Source organism: Plodia interpunctella, chromosome 16 (assembly GCF_027563975.2).
Source record: "Plodia interpunctella isolate USDA-ARS_2022_Savannah chromosome 16, ilPloInte3.2, whole genome shotgun sequence".
Lineage (NCBI taxonomy): Eukaryota > Metazoa > Arthropoda > Insecta > Lepidoptera > Pyralidae > Plodia > Plodia interpunctella.
The window spans coordinates 6,376,792-6,396,065 of record NC_071309.1 but is presented as its reverse complement, the minus strand read 5'-3'; the positions used below and the strand labels follow the sequence as shown (position 1 = coordinate 6,396,065).

The 19,274-nt window shown below is 34.6% G+C and overlaps 3 protein-coding genes across 11 annotated transcripts; 1 reads left to right on the top strand and 2 right to left on the bottom strand.

Annotated features, from left to right (window-relative positions):
* PH4alphaEFB (prolyl-4-hydroxylase-alpha EFB) lies at nucleotides 1-12,866 on the bottom strand. Of its 9 annotated transcripts, XM_053756434.2 has the most exons (15): nucleotides 10,792-10,966; nucleotides 10,698-10,719; nucleotides 8,575-8,788; nucleotides 7,763-7,908; nucleotides 7,469-7,483; nucleotides 6,965-7,121; nucleotides 6,418-6,453; nucleotides 6,048-6,229; nucleotides 5,623-5,762; nucleotides 4,745-4,866; nucleotides 3,830-3,983; nucleotides 3,125-3,349; nucleotides 2,378-2,437; nucleotides 1,778-1,943; nucleotides 1-1,348 (listed from the first exon to the last, which is right to left on the bottom strand). In XM_053756434.2, the coding sequence occupies exons 3-15, from the start codon at nucleotides 8,769-8,771 to the stop codon at nucleotides 1,230-1,232; spliced, it is 1,719 nt and encodes a 572-aa protein (XP_053612409.1). In that variant the 5' UTR covers nucleotides 8,772-8,788; nucleotides 10,698-10,719; nucleotides 10,792-10,966; the 3' UTR covers nucleotides 1-1,229. The 9 variants fall into 9 exon arrangements, with proteins under 9 accessions (XP_053612409.1, XP_053612407.1, XP_053612405.1 ...); XM_053756432.1 differs by lacking the exons at nucleotides 10,698-10,719; nucleotides 10,792-10,966 and adding an exon at nucleotides 12,722-12,866; XM_053756430.1 differs by lacking the exons at nucleotides 10,698-10,719; nucleotides 10,792-10,966 and adding an exon at nucleotides 12,600-12,841.
* An 88-nt stretch (nucleotides 12,867-12,954) lies between these two features.
* Nucleotides 12,955-16,113, top strand: LOC128676362 (uncharacterized protein). Its single transcript, XM_053756439.2, has 5 exons — nucleotides 12,955-13,396; nucleotides 13,622-14,166; nucleotides 14,647-14,813; nucleotides 15,158-15,458; nucleotides 15,810-16,113. Exons 1-5 carry the CDS (start codon nucleotides 13,318-13,320, stop codon nucleotides 16,059-16,061), a joined length of 1,344 nt encoding a protein of 447 aa, XP_053612414.1. The 5' UTR covers nucleotides 12,955-13,317; the 3' UTR covers nucleotides 16,062-16,113.
* A 252-nt stretch (nucleotides 16,114-16,365) lies between these two features.
* LOC128676363 (kelch domain-containing protein 3-like) lies at nucleotides 16,366-18,996 on the bottom strand. The gene is made up of 5 exons (XM_053756441.2): nucleotides 18,629-18,996; nucleotides 17,814-18,279; nucleotides 17,396-17,591; nucleotides 16,973-17,140; nucleotides 16,366-16,669 (listed from the first exon to the last, which is right to left on the bottom strand). Exons 1-5 carry the CDS (start codon nucleotides 18,869-18,871, stop codon nucleotides 16,606-16,608), a joined length of 1,137 nt encoding a protein of 378 aa, XP_053612416.1. The 5' UTR covers nucleotides 18,872-18,996; the 3' UTR covers nucleotides 16,366-16,605.
* Between the last annotated feature and the right edge of the window lie 278 nt (nucleotides 18,997-19,274).

Here is a 19,274-nt window from a genome sequence, read left to right as displayed (position 1 = left end):
TATAGACTGCTTACATTTATTAAATCAATACATGTTTAGTAAGTATAAATACTTAAACAATTTGTACCTTTTAACGTAAGAATCAAATGTATGGCATAAATGTATTCATAGTTAACAAAAAGAAAATAACAAAACGAAATCTTCTTTTATTAGTAGGTACTTAACATAATGGTAAAAATGATATTCATCTATGTGACTCGAGTAGATTAAATACTGAAGACACAGTCATTTTATTTCTTATGGCATGTTTTCATTTGCAACTTTTTTAAAAGTGTAAGTATTGGTTTTAAAAATATGTAGTCTGCATAACCGACAAAACAAATCAACGACATAACTCCATTGCTTTGAATAACTTAAGCCTCGTCATTACTTGTAAATACACAGATAAAAATTTATTCTATATTAAGCATACTGTCATTTTATTTGGCAAGATTTTTATTCTAACATAGAGATTTGATAAATAGGCTAAATGCACAGCATGAGACTAAAGAAGATAACTAGGTCCTAAAACATTGGAGGTATTAAAATAAGCCCGTTTGTGTATTTGGTTTTTGTGTTCACATTTTAAACTTAAAATCAGTTTAGACTTATTATAATTTGTGACTTCTGTACTCAATAAAAACGAAACATTATAAACTAATGAAGAAAATACAATAAATATTATACACTTCTGTGCTCAGTATGAAACTAAAAATAAATCCGATTTCATGTATATTGTCATGGTTGTTTAAATTTTAAAATTTTATAATAATTGTCATTCTACTAAACAGGCTCACCATAAGACTAAATCGAGGAAACTAGAATTCTCTAAGTTAAATTAGATATTCAAATAATTAACCAATTTAGATCTGGAATAGTTTAGATTAAAGTAATTTACGGGCTTGTTTCACATCGTCCCGATAAAATGTTATGTTGTAAAATCTGACAGATAAATCAGACTGCTAGATAAGTCTGCCTGATTTGATTGGCCAATAATACTGTCCAATATGTGAAACACAATTTCCAACGCTATCTGTTTAATACCTTACATATAGGCTATCAGATAATTTATCAGCGAGCGGTGAAACAAGCACTTAATATATCAAAATTAATATTTGTTTCATCGAACCAATCAGTCTCATGCACCAGCAGTCCTTTTCAACATGAAATAATATATTATTACTGGGCAGTGAAAAAATATTTCGAAGTAATAAAGTACTTTACAAAATTCATCTTACCCATTGAACTATCTACCTTGACGTCTTCGAAATGGCTTTGGGTATCTTATGGAGGTATTCCTCATCCTGATAGTTTAAATTGCAGGGTTTCAGAAACTCCTGGCCGCCCTGGTGGATCCATTTGTTGCAAACTGTAAGTTTTACAAATAATATTTTAAGATTTTTTCTGCAGGTAAACAGGCATGCGGCCCACTTAATGGTAAGTAATCACTGCAGCCTATCAACGCATGCAACACCAGGGGGGTCACACGCGCGTGCCAGCTTTGTGGCTTAGAATCTTTTGCCACAGTACCCTGTAATTACTTTTACCTCACTTCACCAAAATACAACCACTGCTGTTTGGCAGCAGAAATAGATGAGAGTGAGGTACAAATGCAAACGACCTTTGTACCAAGATCTACCTTCCAATAATCTGTAAAGCGTAGAGCGTTAAGAAGTAACACGACTTTGTTACTTCTTCAAGCTCCAAGCTCCGCGAAATTTATGTGAGAGAGTACTCACTTTCGCCTTTATAATATTAGTAGTGTAATTTTTTTTTTCAGGTGTGAACAGAAACTCACCCCATTTGGATCCGCGCAGCACGGGGCAGGCGGCGTGCCTCGTGGACACGTCGCCAGCGCCCGACGGGTGCAGGTTCATCCAGAACAACGCCGCCCCCTTCTTAGGGAATACGCTGATTCCCAGTCGCATGAACACTGTGGCGCCACCTTGCGCCACTTCCGACATCTGACCGGAAAATTTTTTATTCAAAGCGAACTTATCAATGGGTGAACGCTAGCGAATCCTAGCGTAACGTAGACGCAACAGCGTGCAACGAAACGAAGTTTTAAATAGTTTTACGTTTACAATTAAAGAATTGTCATAAAATTTATATAATATTAAAAATAAATTTAAATAATAGCTATTGCCAGCAGCTCTGCCTGCAGCAACAAATATCACTCTCAAGCTCTCCAGCTATATCCACACCAAAAATTACCTCGATCCAACGTTCCGTGAAAGTACACAAACTTTCACATTTATAATTTCAGATATGAACAGAAGTATGGATTACTGACATACAACAGTTGTCGTTGTCGTTGTCAATGTTTGTCGAACTAAAATAGAAAAAAAAATTATACTATTAAGCTAAACTAGTGTAATTATAATAATAAAAAACTTACGTAAAACAAGACCGTTGCGATTCTGTTACCCTCGAACCCGTCGAAGGCGTGTTCAGATTTCTGGAAAAATCAGAAACATGATTAATTTGTCGGCGCATTAATCAAATTTGTCACACCCAATTCCTTTAATTTACACGCTAGCCAACTGAAAACTCATTTCAAGGGAGTTTCATAACGATAAACCAAAGATACGATAAGCCGGACATAATAATACATAACTGCATACATATTTATCATGATCTTAACTTTATTAATATGCCAATTTTGATGTTATATTTTTTTAACTACCTATAAGCAAGACTGTACTACTACTTTTCTTCCCAACGGTATAACAATTATTTCCTCGTTGAGGATGCCAACGCGAGCACCAGATGGGACCATTTCACCCAAGCAAACCTTTACCGTAAGCGGAATATTTACCGATGACCTGACGTCACGCAGCCACGCCTACTGGCTGATGTACGTATGAAATAGTTCTATCACATGTGGCTACGCTCCCTTGTCACAGTTGTTATAGTTTTCTTAGTCACAGTACACACACACAGTCTTCTCTTCCTTGTTATAGTTCTCTCAGTCCCGCCAAGACGTTGACACCGAATGGTTTTAGTGGGTTCAAACCCAACATTAACTTCCGGCCGTCCGTACCCACAAGACGAAACAATATGCAGACGATAAAATATCTTGCATCCCGTGGCTATTACATAGATGAGCCGAAAGTATATACAGACGAAAAAAAACGTGACTCACAAGAGCGAAATCATAATGAGGCGCGTAATGTCCCCCAATGCCGTAGTTGACGACTTGCAAGTCCTCAGCGGAGTACATGCTGAGGCCGGTGAAGTCGGCGACGCGGCGCGACACGGCCGCGATCAGCGGCGACTCCTCGTCGCGCAGCCACGCCGACTTGCTGATCCGGTACTGCGCCGGAACAAGATTACCGGTTTTCGGGTCGTGGACCACAGCGCGTTTGAACTGTAATCACATTATAATAACATTATTTGGCGTTAGGTTGAGGCGTGGGGGTAGACTATAAGCATCTTGGGACTTTGTTGCCAGGGAAGCAGTTGTGGAACTAGGTTTAGGGCACCTGGAATCGGTGCTGCCCGGTTAGCAGTTTGGTTGAGAGGTTAAAGTTGGTTCGGGACATCTAGGGTCTAGGGCATTATTTTACAGATTGCTCTGCATCGAGTTTCATTACACATATTTGTCAGTTGACTAAACCGAAAACGGTGGCCACATTCGATAGTAAAAAACTATAATACGTTTTGATAGTAGTAATAATACTACTAACTGTATGTCATAAATTGTCAAGATGTTTTTTTTGATAAGAAATAAAAGGTCAACATTGACAATAATATAATGGTAGCGCTAACGTGCGTCTAATATTTTTTGCCCTTATCCGCAAACTAAGATGTTGGCTTCGGAGAAGGATCCTCTTCTATATCCACTTACCCTCGGCAATGATTTGGCTTTAATGAATTCTATTTCGCTGTCACTCAGAACTTCGTGGAAGACAATGACATCGGGCTGCCTGTATACGTATTCCATTTTGATTGGCGCCAATTTTAGGAACGGATGGTTTTCTGTCATATAACGACAAAATAATCTGCAATATAACAAAGTTAAGTTAAATTTCTATACTTTCTTATAAGTGAATTGTCAAAATTCACAGATTTTCTCTTTCTCATCTCATCTGAGCGTTTTACCATTTTGCCGGACATTAAGGGCCTGTTTCATCACTTTCTGATAAAAAGATCATATTGCAATCTAATAGATGAACTGCTAAAAAATCTAAATAGCCTTATTCAATACTTATGAAACACAAATATTAACGCCGTTCCAGACGGGTGCAGTGATGGGCCAAGACCTAAGACAAAGAAAACTAAGGACGGGCTAGTGTACCCCAATGAGATAAAATATTTCCATACAACTTCCCATCTCATACAGCGGCAGATTGGACCTTGTAAAACAGGGCACATGGTGAAGGTCAAAATATATTAGCACTCTGTGTTCACGTGTATTTCTAATATGCATTTCGTTTTCTCATATGAACGAAACGAAAGTTATGATGAAGCCTATAGTATTTTCTGCCTATGTCTAAGATGTTTGTTGGTGATCGAAAGGTTCCATGTTAGAATCCAACTTGTGTATACCAATCGTCTTATTAATATCGTAATAACTTGCTTCCTAAAAAAGAAAACACAATGAGGAAACCTGTATATTAGTTGAATATTTAGTTCTCCAACTACTTGCCACTAAATGGCAATAGTTTTTAGGCCTTAGGCGACTTGAATATAATCTGACAATGTTATTAATGAACTTTGTCAGAACTATTGTATACTCGATAAGATTATTTATTGTATTTACGTTTTTGAATAATCGGGAGGCAGCTCCATTTCTCCGCGACATAGTGATTCGTATCGCATGTGGTCCTTCTGGTAATTATCATCTTCGCTTGAATTTGTTGTGTTTTCATCTTCAAGTGTTTCCTGAAAAAAATATAGATAAGTCTATGTATCTATATAGATATATAGGTCTTTCTTTACCAACTAACCTCCTTGTTCATAAAAAAGTATACTTTTTGTCTCGTTCTGTCAATGTCAAACATTGTAAAGAGCGAAAGTGAAAGAAGTTTTTAGCGTAAACAAGTTTTTTATGAATAGGGTAAACGTTTTTATATTAAAAAGTTTTAAATAGTCCGACCACGTCTGACCCTTTCAAGACAATCAAACATGAATGTCATAAAAATCGTTATATCTTGTTTGTTTTTTGCGAAAGAATAAATACTTCATAGAGGTAGTATTTTGGTACGATACTTATGCCCGAGCTAATGTAAATCCCAAGCTTTACAGTAAACATTGTGTGGCTAGTACGATTATTATTGAGTAATCGTATCTCTATAGGCAATATTTAACAGTTCCCTTTGCGTGCGATGGAGACGTTGTTGATTTTACATATAAAATTCGGAAATATTTATGCTTTCTAATCCTGTACAAGCAAAAACACTTGTAGATAACTACAAGGAAGTCAGAAATGGTCTAAGTTTGTCGTTCATTTCAAAATGTAATCACCATTAACGCCTCCTATGCAGGATTACTAGACAATAATAGTTACATAATAATTTCTTGCGCAGATTTGCGCAACCGCACTTGATAGATTAATAGGTTAGATGAGCGCCGCTAACCAAATTTACGTTCAAAATATTTTTTTATCGTATGCGAATTGCGATAACGATTTAAACATACCCCTCTTTGGCGCTTTTTTATTTTGGCTTCCTCTTCTTTAATCATTTTCTCAAAGTAAGGTATATTGCCCTTGGCGCGAGAGTGGTTGGGATCAATTTCCAGCAATTTCTTTGTCCATTTTAGCGCATCTCTTACATTACCTGTAAACATATATTACAATAAATACAAACTATAAAACCTATTTCACGTGGGGGTAGGCAGAGACTAGAGATTTCCACTTGATACGAAAAAAAATCCTGAAAAATCTCACTGTGCTTAATAATTTTAGAATAATTTGCATAGATTATTTTTTATTTAGTACTAATAAATAACATAAATTGAGTGAGATACCTATGTGATAGTAATACATATGATACGAGACGCTAGTGTGCGTGTTTGCGCTCTCTAACAATGTAAGTTATATTTAATAAAAAATTACAACCCACCTAATAGGTAATGACTAAATCCAATGTATTCCAAAATGTCCACTTCGTCAAATTGGTATATTTCGTCTTTTTCTTTGAACTTGCGCAAAGTCTCTAAGAGCCACGGTAGAGCATTTTTATAATCCTTGTCAGAATAAAGAGCCTTTGCAAGTTCGAAGCAATCACTAGTAGTCATAGGAGTACTGGAAATTATCAACAACAAACTATATTTATTATATACCTAATAGAAATTATGTTTATAATCATAAATATCATTTCTGCGCATTTAATATATTAGTAGGTTACTTAATTAAAATTATGAATGTTTATACATATGTAAGTAGAGTATTTTAAATAAAGAAACAAACTTTTATGTATGATACACCTTTACCTGAAAAAAGTATCAGCATGCATGCAACCATCTAGGCTAAAAAAAAGTTAAAATACAAATTTGACATTAGTAAAGCGCATGCAACAAAGAAAGCAAAAAAAAAGAAAGATTCAACCCACTTGTAATAACAGGTATGAATCTAGTGTCTTAGAAATACGACGTCTTACCCTATTTCTGAATTTTAATTTATTTTACCAGAAAATAAAAAAATACTTTTTGTGATCAAAAGTACCTATTGTAATATTAAAAATGGTATGTTGTACAAGACACAGCCAAGCACAATGATATAGTGTAGTAGAAAAATAATCATTAAAACACGCATGAATCCGGAAGTTGTTTCGACTGAACCGTCATTCAATGTGCATTCAATAATATCAATTTTATTAGCCGATTTTATAAAATAAAAATCTATGTTGAGGTAATGTTAATTTTAATAAATATTTGATTCTAGAAGCGATTCCTCCCTCAAGAAATTTGCCGAATGGTAATGACGGCGGTCGAAACACTATTATATTTTAGTTTAGCTTTTCATTCATGTTTTTATTACCTATAGACGATGCCGTTCAGTATTCCATCAGCTAAATCCTTGGCGTTGAGTCTGTAGGTTTCCTGCAAACGTATAAGCGCGTGCGCAGCGCCTGACAAGTCTTCTTCACTCGGATATTTCACTTCATTTTGGAACGATGTGACATTTTTTATGTATTCTGTTTAGAAACAAAAATAAAATTAACAAAAATACAAAAAATATACATACTTACTGTACTAACTAAACGTAAATTAAAAATTATTCCATTTAGGTAAATGAAGTTTTATTTCTACTAATATGTACTATTGCTATTAAAATAAATGAAACTTTTTAGTTTCTTCGAAATAGCTATTGCCTTTAAAAATATTTCCTTTTAGTATTTGCTTTCTGTATAAAGATCCTCTTTCCTGTGGAGTTGAGCTCAAATTTTCCATTCAGTTTATCACCGGTATTGCTATTAGTTCACAAAATTCCTCTTCTCATTTAAAGATCCTAGTTTACTACATTGAAAATATGTGTACTTACCAAATATAAACTTTTCTGTGAAAAAGAAAATACGTTGACAAATTGTTGATATGGTCATTCTACCCTTATGATTTTATTGACAAAACTTGCAATCGGGTTCATGTACTTACTTATTTATAGCATGGAATAAATAAACTAAATATAAACACTTTTTCTGATCTCACATAGATCTGAAAAGTTTGCTAGACAATTATATTATAAACTTTTAACTTACTCTAAAACTCCTAGGCTCGTCGTATTATTAAATCAAAAATCGTCTATAGTAAAGTTCCTTAATATTTCTAATACACCAACCTGTGCCACTTTTAATACTTGATTCGATTGCATCCAAATCTGTAGTCAGTCTTTTGATGAGGGTGAAGGCATTAATTGGGTTTCCTAAATAGTTCGGTATGTCTTCCATGGCTTTCTCTTGTTCCTTTTTATAGTGATTCAAATGTCTGAAAAGTTTGATAATTATATTTTTTATCAGGTTTTTTAATAGATCCAGTAGTTGAGGCACAAAGTACATGCGATAGGTAGCTGCCCTCTCGTGCGCAGGACATAAGTGCGAATAATATGCAAATATGTACCAATGTGTGTATTGTGCGGTCGGTACGCGCCTCTGCACCGTTATACAAATCACCTTGTCAAATAAACTTGCCGCGCTTGCGTAAAAACCACAAATAAATATGATGTGATGCAAAAAGTAAAAATTCTAAACGCGACTTTAATTCCTATTTATTTATACAATATTTATGCAAAATAACCATGTCCGTTTTTTTGATAAAAATTTTTCTAAATGGCACTTATACAAAAAAAACCTTACATAGTTAAATGGAAACTCAAAATATAATTCTTTCAGTGTCTTTGTAAAATATAACTTGAGTCCTATTACAGCAGGATAGACCTACCGATACATTCGAAATGAGAGCCACAGAGACAAATGTTAATACATTTGTATCTGTGGCAGATGAAAAATAGGTACCTAGTTTATGAAAATAATTTTTCATATAGGTACTACCTATTTGACAACTGTCACAGGATTCAAATTATATTTTACAAACTTTATTGTAGTGGGGTGTGGAATAAAATATGTTAACGAATAATAAATAAAATAAACTTACTTCTTTAAAATTAGGATCCTGTTCTCTTCTGCTTTGATATAGTGATCTAAGTTGTCTATGATCCTCTGGTGCGTCTCCAGTAGGTGTTCCACTTCTGCAATGGCGGTAAACAGCTCTGACCGCGTCCATGGCAATATTGACAATAAACACAATAATGCATAACTTAATAAATGCAGATATTTAATTCTAGGAACCATTTTATAGTCTCTTTATTCTGAAACAAAGGAAATAGGTACCTAAACGAAATACACGACGTTATATTAGGTCACAATAAACATAACATAAAAATCGTAATAAGTATTGATACTCTGATACAGTCTAAAAACAAGTTAATTAAATATTTTAATATCAATAGTACTTAGCTATAACACTGATATTAATGCGCACAACAAAATAAAAATAAAAATGTAATAAGATCACATGATAAGGTACACAAAGAAACAGATAAGTTACAGTAAAAGTAATTCCTTTCTTAATTTGTGGCAGGGGTTGGCGGTGCGACGGCGGCACAAAAAGTTCCGTACAAACAAATTTTTACTTTTAGGCACACTACCAATCTTTTTTTTTTTTAATTCAGAGCTTCCGATGTTCAGTCATGCGACTGGTTACGGTTTTTAACAACCAACTTGCACATAAAGAGTTATATTTAGTGGGAATGAACTCATCACAATGAAGGTTTTGTGTGCAGGAATTTGTCAATCGGTGGAAACAAATGTACAAAAATTATATCGCTAACATTTTCCTCATAAAAAAATAAATTTATGTAAATACTAACTGCGCCGCTCGCGCCCCGAGGCTTCGCATTCGTGGGAATTTTGAGATTAAAAGAACCGTATGTTATATTCTACCCGTGCAACAAATTTCATAACAATCGGTACAGTAGATTTTTTGTGAAGGAGTAACATACATACACATGTACACACATACACTTTCGCATTTATATTAGTAGGATGTAAATATAGTCACTTATTCCTTAATGTTTTTTTTTCATCTACATAGCATTCGTTGTCCGGTTGACTGTTAGATAATGCGTTTAGTATTAATATATCTATTGTACTTTAGTCTAAATAAAATAAATCTATGCCTACGCACCTTTGTGTAGTCATAGGTGCCTTGGAGTGATCATTTTGATTTTATGATAGTGAGTGTGGCATGAGTAGTAATTCTGTTTTAATCAAAATCCGTTTAGTAGATTAAGCGTGAAAGAGTAATTAAACTGCAATTTTAAATAGGTAGGTAATAGGTACCTAATACTTTAAAATTTTAAAGATTTTGTCTTTAAATGAAAACTACTTTTTAAGAGACCTATCTCTTAGGCAAAATGAAGGATAGACTCTATTAATAATGATTAAGTAGTGATACACGGACCACTTGGAGTAAATACAACCATTAGTCACTGTACATTATAGGTACCTACGTAAAAAAAGATTTTCTCTGTCATCGAGCATTTTTTGGCGGAATTGGAATGCTAAATTGGAGCATTTTATGTACTGCAATCAACCGTAGCCGTTATGAAAAATTGGGAGTAAAATATGAACGGAACGACATAATATGCGAGACCGGCTCGACCTTTGACCGGATTTTAAAATTTTATTTCTAGAATTAACTTAGATTATATAGCGCAATCGTTACAAGCAATATGACAAGGGAAGCTCCAAATATATCTCAGTTCCTCATACAGCGCAATCGTTACAAGCAATATGACAAGGGAAGCTCCAAATATATCTCAGTTCCTCACTGACCCCATTATCAATTATTTTAATCACACACCGAAAACGTTTATAAGTTGTAACTATGCGTACGTGCCGGCAAACAACTAGGTAGGAACATTGTAATTTACTTCATGAACAGATCATTGGTTAGTGTAGATTTGTTTGGTTTCATTAGCTAGCTCTGTTAGAATAATCAATTTTGGAGTTCAGGGCGTATACTAACAGAAATATCTACATGGGAGGATCATGAAGAATTTGTGTAGGTACCGGTAGTACTTGAGAACTCTAGAATCTATTATTTTATATAGGTAGTTACGTACCAAAATAACTGGATGTAAAAAATGTTAGATATACTTACACGTTTAATTTTGTATGTTAAAATCACGATAGAACTAACCGGCGGAAACTCACCAAAAAATCGCGTTCGTTGAACCTAAAAGTACTGAAGAGGTCACTAACTCTATAAAGATTTAAATGAGATCAATTCGCATAAGAAATCACATACCTATAGACGTGTGCACATTGATGCTGCCTACCCTGTTGGCAGCCGGCAGGTCAACGGACAAACCACACAAATTATGACTGCGTGGGCGAAAATATAGACACCGAAAGCGGCTAACTTTGCCGACGCCTTATCGCAGTGACGATACGACACATACTAACCAGTTCAGTTCCGTAATTCATAAATAAACGGCAGTCTAACTAATTAATAATAAGCGCCGCCGGCCTAATATTGTCCTTATAGAGGATACGTCACTCTTCATGGCGGGTCTATGTCATTCCAACGATTTATTAACATTTTCCTTGTAAGGTATACTGCCATTTTTGCAGGCTTATCTATGGCTGCTATCAGGTCATCCTGGGAGCAAGTAGGGCATAGGGAGTAGGACAACAAAGAGCTTCATTGTTTGGAGAGAAACGCCACTCTACAATCCCAACTAATAGGCCTACCTATTAGTTGGGATTGTAGAGTGGCGTAACATACTTTCGCATACGAGTATAATACCTATATTATACTCGTATGCGAAAGTATGTTTATTTGTTTGTTACATCTTCACGCGTTATCTACTGAACCGTATGGAGAAGGACATCCCGGCAAAAAATATCATTAGGTAGTCGTAGCATATATTTTGCGAGTTGAGTATAGAAATCGCCACCAAGTTAGTCTGGCCTCATACCAACCCACTTGGATTCACTGCCAGTAGAAATTTCGCTGGTTTGGCCCCAAAGTCAAGTGCTAGAAAACTTCTTATAACAATATATAAGTGGCGTTTTAGTCTCTTTCCAAAATCAATCATTCATAAAATTGATATTACCATAGGACAGAAGGGACAGAATAATTATTTCCGTACTATAGTCAGATATGATGTTATAAAGTTATAATAAATGAAATATTTTTATACATCACTGATAATTTAAAACAATACATTGCCACTCCGTGCAAGTGAGCATTGGCCATCATACAAGTCCAGTGGTTTTAGGAATACAGCCTACTTTGCCTACGCCACTAGAATTTTAAGTAGCATGCATATAGTAACTACCTACTAATATTATAAATGCAAAAGTTTGTGTGGATGTGTGTATGTATGTGTGTTACTTTCATACAATATCTACTGGACCAACTGTCATGAAATTTGGTACATGTGTAGAATATAATCTGGAATAACACATAGAATCTTTTGTATCCCGAAATTCCTACAAGAGTGAAGCCCCAGGGTGCAGCTAGGGGTAACATATTTTTATGGCAATATATGCCACATAGAGTCCCTTGAGATTTGTATGACAATTTAAGTGCAATATGTTAAGTTAAATCCAATATGTGAGGCATTTGTAATAAAATGTGGTGGGGCATATCAACTATTATTAATATAATATTGTATTGTCTCAAAGAATAATTTATGGACTTTCGAGGCTTGTATGGGGATGCAAACATCAACACACCATGTAGAGGTACCATTTTACATAAATGTGAGATGGAGCTATTATTGGATGCTAATTCTGAGCAAATAATTAAAATCCAACTAGCTATTATGGAATGATTTATTAAAGTGAAGCACTCTTAAAACTAATATTATAAGTGAATTTTGTTTGTAATCTCTGAGCTTTATGTAGTTAATCCATTACTCAACCAATTTTCTTGAAATTTCTCATACCTACATTCAGAAACCTAAACGAGGATGCCATAGGCTACATAACATTTATCCCGGAAAAAAGTACTGCTTTTGTGGCAAAATCAGGCGTACAAAGACCCACGTCTTCGTACACCTGATTTTCGCAAAAGCTAACAATAAAATTAAATAAAAATGTACTCACCCAGGTAATAATAATAAACAGACAGCAATTTTTCGATTTATACGTATCTGTTGTTCTCTTTTGCTTCTTTGTTCAATATTAGTTCTATTTTTTTTTAAATACAAAATTACCAAAGTACATACCTAGGTATATAACAATCACAAAAGGAAACAGCTTTTTGATTAGATTTTCTAACTTGAATTGACTGACAGCTTAGCTTTGCTTTGATTGAGCTTTCGATTCGATCTTTCGAATGTAGGTATGTAGGATGTAGGTATAAATTTGATTTGACACTTTGACAGATGTGAAATTTTTTACCCAATGAGAATGACCGATCTATGGGTTTCGTTACTGACTGTCAGTGACTGTCACACTGACTGACTGTCAAATACACGTGTTGAGTGATTTGGTCTGTGATGTCAATGGTCTTCTAATTTAAATGAATCTAATCCTTGCTTAATTTGTATACCTAAGTGAAAACTGACTCAATCCCAATTTATTCAATCAATACAATTGTTACTAAGTGATTGAGATAAAAGCAAAGAATAAATCAATTTTGGTTGGGGAAGATTAAGTTTTCAGTTTGTCATCGGATAGCCTCCAATAACCGATAACCGTCTTGACGTGAACAATTATTTAGTACTCGACTAGGTACATAGCCTAAATAAATGATAATATTTCGAACCCACTTTGTATCTATTTACTGATGCACAATTTGTGATCCTAAAAATTCATTAAAATGTCAAAAGTAAAAGTTAAGGTTATAAGTCGCAATCCAGATGACTATTTGCGTGCTACAAAAAGGGACATACATAAATGTAAGTAAATAAACACATTATTTTACAGAAACTCAGCATAGCGGAAGGTTTTATATCTAGTAGTTGGTAGTGTAAACCTGTGGCTGATCACACGCTTAGTAATTACATTGTGGATGGGATGATCTCAACAGAAACTGCCGTTTTATAAAATTTGCCCAGGGAAGCAATTGAGAAAACAATCAGATGTGAGAGCCAAACATACTTACATTAATGATTTTTTTTCAGTGCCCAGAAATTATGATCCTAGTCTTCATCCCCTAGAAGCTCCCCGAGAATATGTTAGAGCTTTAAATGCAGTAAAATTGGAAAGAGTATTTGCTAAGCCTTTTATTGGTAACTTAGATGGTCATTCTGATGGCGTGTCAAGCTTAGCAAAACATCCAAGTAGGCTCGCAGTGTTAGCCAGTGGTGCTTTTGATGGAGAAATTCGTCTCTGGGACTTGGCATTGCGTAAATGTACTCGAAACTTTATAGCCCATGAAGGGTGGGTACGATCAATTTGTTTCACACCAAATGGGGAAACATTTACAAGTGTTGGAGATGACAAAACAATAAAAACTTGGAAGTCTGTGGTGCAGACTTCAGAAGATGAAGACCCAGTGAATACATTACTAAGTATGTCTGTAGTAAGTGGTGTTACCCACCACAGATCCAAGCCAATATTTGCAACATGTGGAGAGCATTGTCAGCTATGGGAAAAAACTAGAAATGAACCAATTAAAGTTTTCAAATGGGGTGTTGACAGTCTACATCATGTGGCTTTTAACCAGGTATGTGTTTACTTTTTGTTTTATATTTTATACTTACTTTTTTTCGGTGGTGCAGTGGTAAAGTCCTTGTCACTGAACCGAGAGGTCTTGGGTTTGATACCCAGTCGGGTCATGATGGAAAATGATCTTTTTCTGATTGATCCGAGTCTTGGATGTTTATCTATATATGTATTTGTTATAAAATATAGTATTGTTAAGTTAGTATCCCATAAGTCTCGAACTTATTTTGAGGCTAGCTCAATCTGTGTGATTTGTCCTAATATATTTATTTTTATAAGTCTTGCTTTGTTTGTTTAGTAGATGTTATCGGAAAAAAATTTTCATCAGGACTGGAAAAAATTTACTGTTATAAAATACAAATAAAAAATTATAATTAACTGTATGCCCTCATATTCACTAAAATTTTTGATAAATCTGTTTCCATAAGTTTGGAAAAATTTAATATTTTTTACCACTTACAAGTTTTAAATGGTCTTACAGGTAGAGGATAACTTGCTAGCTTCTTGTGCAAGTGATAGAAGTATAATATTGTACGACTGTCGTGAATCAGGCCCTCTGAGGAAAGTTGTGATGGAACTCAGATCAAATTCCCTAGCTTGGAATCCTATGGAAGCATTTATATTCACTGTAGCAAATGAAGATTATAAGTGAGTGAAACTATTATCTATTTATGATCTACTAGCAACATTGCTTCAGACAAGGTCTATAAGGCATTGGGAATAATTTGTCTAAATAACTGTGAAAACTGCATCAAAATCTTAGAAAGCAAGCTTAGAAACAGACAGATGCTGAAGGCAAAATTCGTTTTAAAGTATGTACGGTATGATAGTCATTATATTTATGAATTGATAACTTAATTGTCAATCAAGGCATTTGGGAAAGAATTTTAAGAATTTGTCAGAATGACTGTAATGAAATTTAATGAAATAACTGTTATATTTTTAGTTACAATATGGTATTGTATGTTTTTATAACAACTTAATACTTACAGCTTGTACACATTTGATGTAAGAAAACTGAAACAACCTGTAAATATTCACATGGGGCATACATCTGCTGTGATTGACGTTGACTATGCCCCAACAGGCCGGGAATTAGTCTCAGGAAGTTATGACAAAACAGTTCGCATTTTTGAGAGCTTGAAAGGCAACTCAAGGGATGTTTACCATACAAAGAGGATGCAGAGACTGACTTGTGTCAAATGGACTTTGGACAATAAGTACATCTTATCTGGTTCTGATGAAATGAACATCAGAATGTGGAAAGCAAGAGCTTCTGAGAAATTGGGTGTTGTAAGTATCATACAGATGTTTTTCTACAAATATTTGTATAAAAAGTTTAAATTATTTTCAAATTATTATTTTTACATTACAACCTAATTGGTTTATCTGAAAGATCGTTTGAATATGACTAAACCTTAGGGGTTCAACTATACTAACATTAAAATTATAAAAAAGTTAATGTGTAGGTGATATAATCTCTGATGTACCTACTCAACCAATTTGCACAATTGATTCACAAATTAGAATATTCCTACTGAAGCTAGTGGTGTATGATTAGGATTGTAGGATACATTTTTATTCGAATTTCCTATGTGACCTCAAGCGAAGCTAATTAAAAATAATGATTAAAATAACTTTCAGCTGAAACCACGCGAGCGGACTGCTCTTAATTACTCAGAAGCTTTGAAGGAGAAATTCGCGAATCACCCACAAATAAGACGGATTGCTCGGCATAGGCACGTACCGAAACACGTGTATAATGCACAGAAAGAGCTCAAGACAATTAAAGAGAAGAACAAGAGGAAGGAAGCAAACAGACGAGCGCACAGCAAGCCTGGTGCTGTTCCATTTGTGCCAGAAAGACAGAAACACATTGTCAAGGAAGATGAGTGATTGTTTTATTATATTTGTTTTGTATATATTTAAGTAAAGTTTTGCTTCCTTATAAGGCTTTCATTTGATCAAAATAAAGTTAAGCACTCCATGATTTTTGGTTTGTAATGCCGGCTTCACATTATCGGCAGCGAATTTGGATGCCAATGTGAATGAACGCAAATTGTGTGTTTTATATGTGAGCTTTTTATTGCAAGAAATAACCAGCAATTTATGTCGAAACCGCAAAGTTTTGCAGGAACAGTTGTCATGTTATTGGGAGATGTATTAGAATATTCTTCTGTGCATGTGAATTAAATAAAACTAAATCGTTAAACATATATATTGAATACATACACACATCATGTCATACATTATCCCACAATTACATTTAGCTGCATAGGGTATTAATATAGCTTACACAACATAACCAAAAATTATGAATTGTACAAGAATATATAAATCATTCATAATGAGGCGACAAGATGATGAACCCCAAAAGTGAATCTGCAATGCAAATTCGCCTCGCCTTCAAAATAGTAAGTTACAGTACAACATGTAAGCATCAGCCTGCTTGGTTGATAGGCCTGCTTATGCGGTTAGGCAAGACCATCAGTTGAATATCACGTCTGAAACAAAAATAGGTAACCTCTTAGTACATAAATTCCTACTAAAATGTATAATGAAATTCTTTTATTAAACTTTATTATTCAAAGTATGGTAACTTTTAGGGGAAACAGAGGAATGTGAGTGATTATATCCTATTCAGATTTTAATCCCATATGCTCCTAAACAGACCTTGGCCTCTATTGCTTAACAGCTGAGGAAGAAACTCTGAAGAGACCGAGAGAGGTGATGTACTGCTATTCTTGTACCTTAGTTTTAAAAATATAATATGTTTTTAAACAACTCAATCTTAAGGTAGTACTTACACTATATCTCGTGGTAAAGTAGTTTGGTCAAGATTATGCTTCAACACACACAATATACTAAGAGTTTTCAGAGATGGGGAGTAGTCTAACACATGGAGATCACTGTTATCTATAAGTCTTTCGGCATCATTGAAGTCAATCGCTCGATTGTTAGTATGTGGGCATGGACTGAAAAAGTAAATTTGTACATGTACTAAGATGAATGTAAATGTAAAGATACCTCTACAAATTATGTAAATCTGTTTAGCGGTTTTGGAGATATGAGGTAATAAAGAATATATATACAAGTTATGCGCGAAAAACAATATCTTTCCCTTGCAGTCTAGTAAAAATGAACCTATTAATGATAAATTTTTACATGAACCCTGGGCTTTACAGTGCCGAATGTAATTGGGAACATGTGAAGATGAGAGTCATATTTACCTGGAACCCCCAAATAGGTACACTTTATCTTCATATAACAGACTTGCTTGTCGTCTCCTTTTACAGGGAACAGATCCAAGTACATTTATTTCTTGCCAGTAATTTCCTTCAATTGAATATCTAAATAAGTCATTGAAATGTGTTTTTGTGTTTCCATTGAAGCCACCAAAAATATACATATAACCATTGTGTACCCCTAAAAAATTTAAAAGTATGAATAGAAAAAAATGCTTATGTGATAAAATATGTACATAACTAGCAATGCTGCAAGAAAGAACACAAATGGTCAGAAATTCTTAATGATGCACATAAAGAATACTTAAAATAGTCTCAGTACTTACAAAGAATATTGTCTCGAATCAATTTTTTAGCAATATTATAGAGAAGTTTATATAAGAAAAAACTGTTGCTCACTTACATGCAGAGTGACTGCGTCTGCCTTCAGGCCATGTCCCAGTAGGCTTCATGACTACCCACTTCAACTCTTTAGTATCTAGATAAAATACTTGAGGGCAGTACACTTCTTCCAGGGAGTTATGAGGACTATTCAGATCACCTCTACCTCCAAACACATACATTCGGTCACCAACAGAAACTGCAGTATGGAAATCACGATGGGATGGTACATCACCAGGAGCATCAATAAATGTCCAGCGAAGTGTGTCCATGTCCAAACAATGGACCTCTTGGGAATACTGATCAGTGAGGTACTCAAAACCACCAAAGATGAACATTTTGTTCTTTATCACACAAGCAGAATGACCATCTTTTGCATAAGGAACCGTTCCTGAAACATTTGGGGCTGTCCACTCAAGAGTTTTTGTGTCAAAAACTGATAGGGTTTCACATGCTACTGAATTGTTTCTCCCTCCCCACATGAAAACCTGAAATTGTATGAAATGGCAATTGTTAAATGTATACTGCTCATTCTACATGAGTATGTATATCAACCTGAATCATATATATGTACAGTAATTTAATAAACACTTGTTTTCCGCAGTAGTTTGATAAACCACTTGTTTTCCGCTGTGAAGCAAAAGATAGTGAGTAAAATAAATGCACTCAAATTATTTCTTTTCTATCTTTCACTCTTATTTATTAATGATTTTACAGCTATTTTATAGAATGGAGAAGCGAATAGTACACCACTCCATTTCTATACATTGGCCACGAACATTACGACTATAAGGAGGAAAGAGAGGTTCAGAAACTAGTCATCATTATTACACTTGCCTTGTCTCCGTATGGTACCGCAGTGTGCCCATATCTTTGGAATGGGACAAGATCATTCTTTAAATAGTTTACGGCTGCCCATCGTAATGTTTCAGTATTCAGGACATGAACTGGGATAGGTTCCCAGTCCTTGTATTCTTCAGAAGAACAGTAACCACCAAAAGAGTAAACTTTATCTCCAATACAGACAGCTGCATGATTTACGCGCATCGGTCCACCTTCTATGTGTATTGTCCATCGCATTTTTATTTTCTAATTGCTTACTTTCCAATTTAAAATACGAAAAATCCTATCTAAATATTTAATTTTGTTTACGACTTTCCGATAATAAAATCTCTTGAAGTGTTCTGTCTTGGTGCTGTCACTCTGTCACAGAATGTCAATGAAATTTGAAACTGACATATTTCATTTGTTTTTTTTTTACGAGACTACGATATCGTTGGTATACTGACAAAGCTACGTAAATTTTCATTTGTCAACATTTAAATTTTTTCGTCGAAGTCTTCATAATGACCTTTAATGTAATGTTTTTATCATGGAATTAGTAGGTACTCAAGTACTTACTAAATCCATGGTTTTTATATCTGTGATAATGAGAAATCGATTACAATCTCCCATGGATTTAGTAGTTACTGTTGTACGGAGT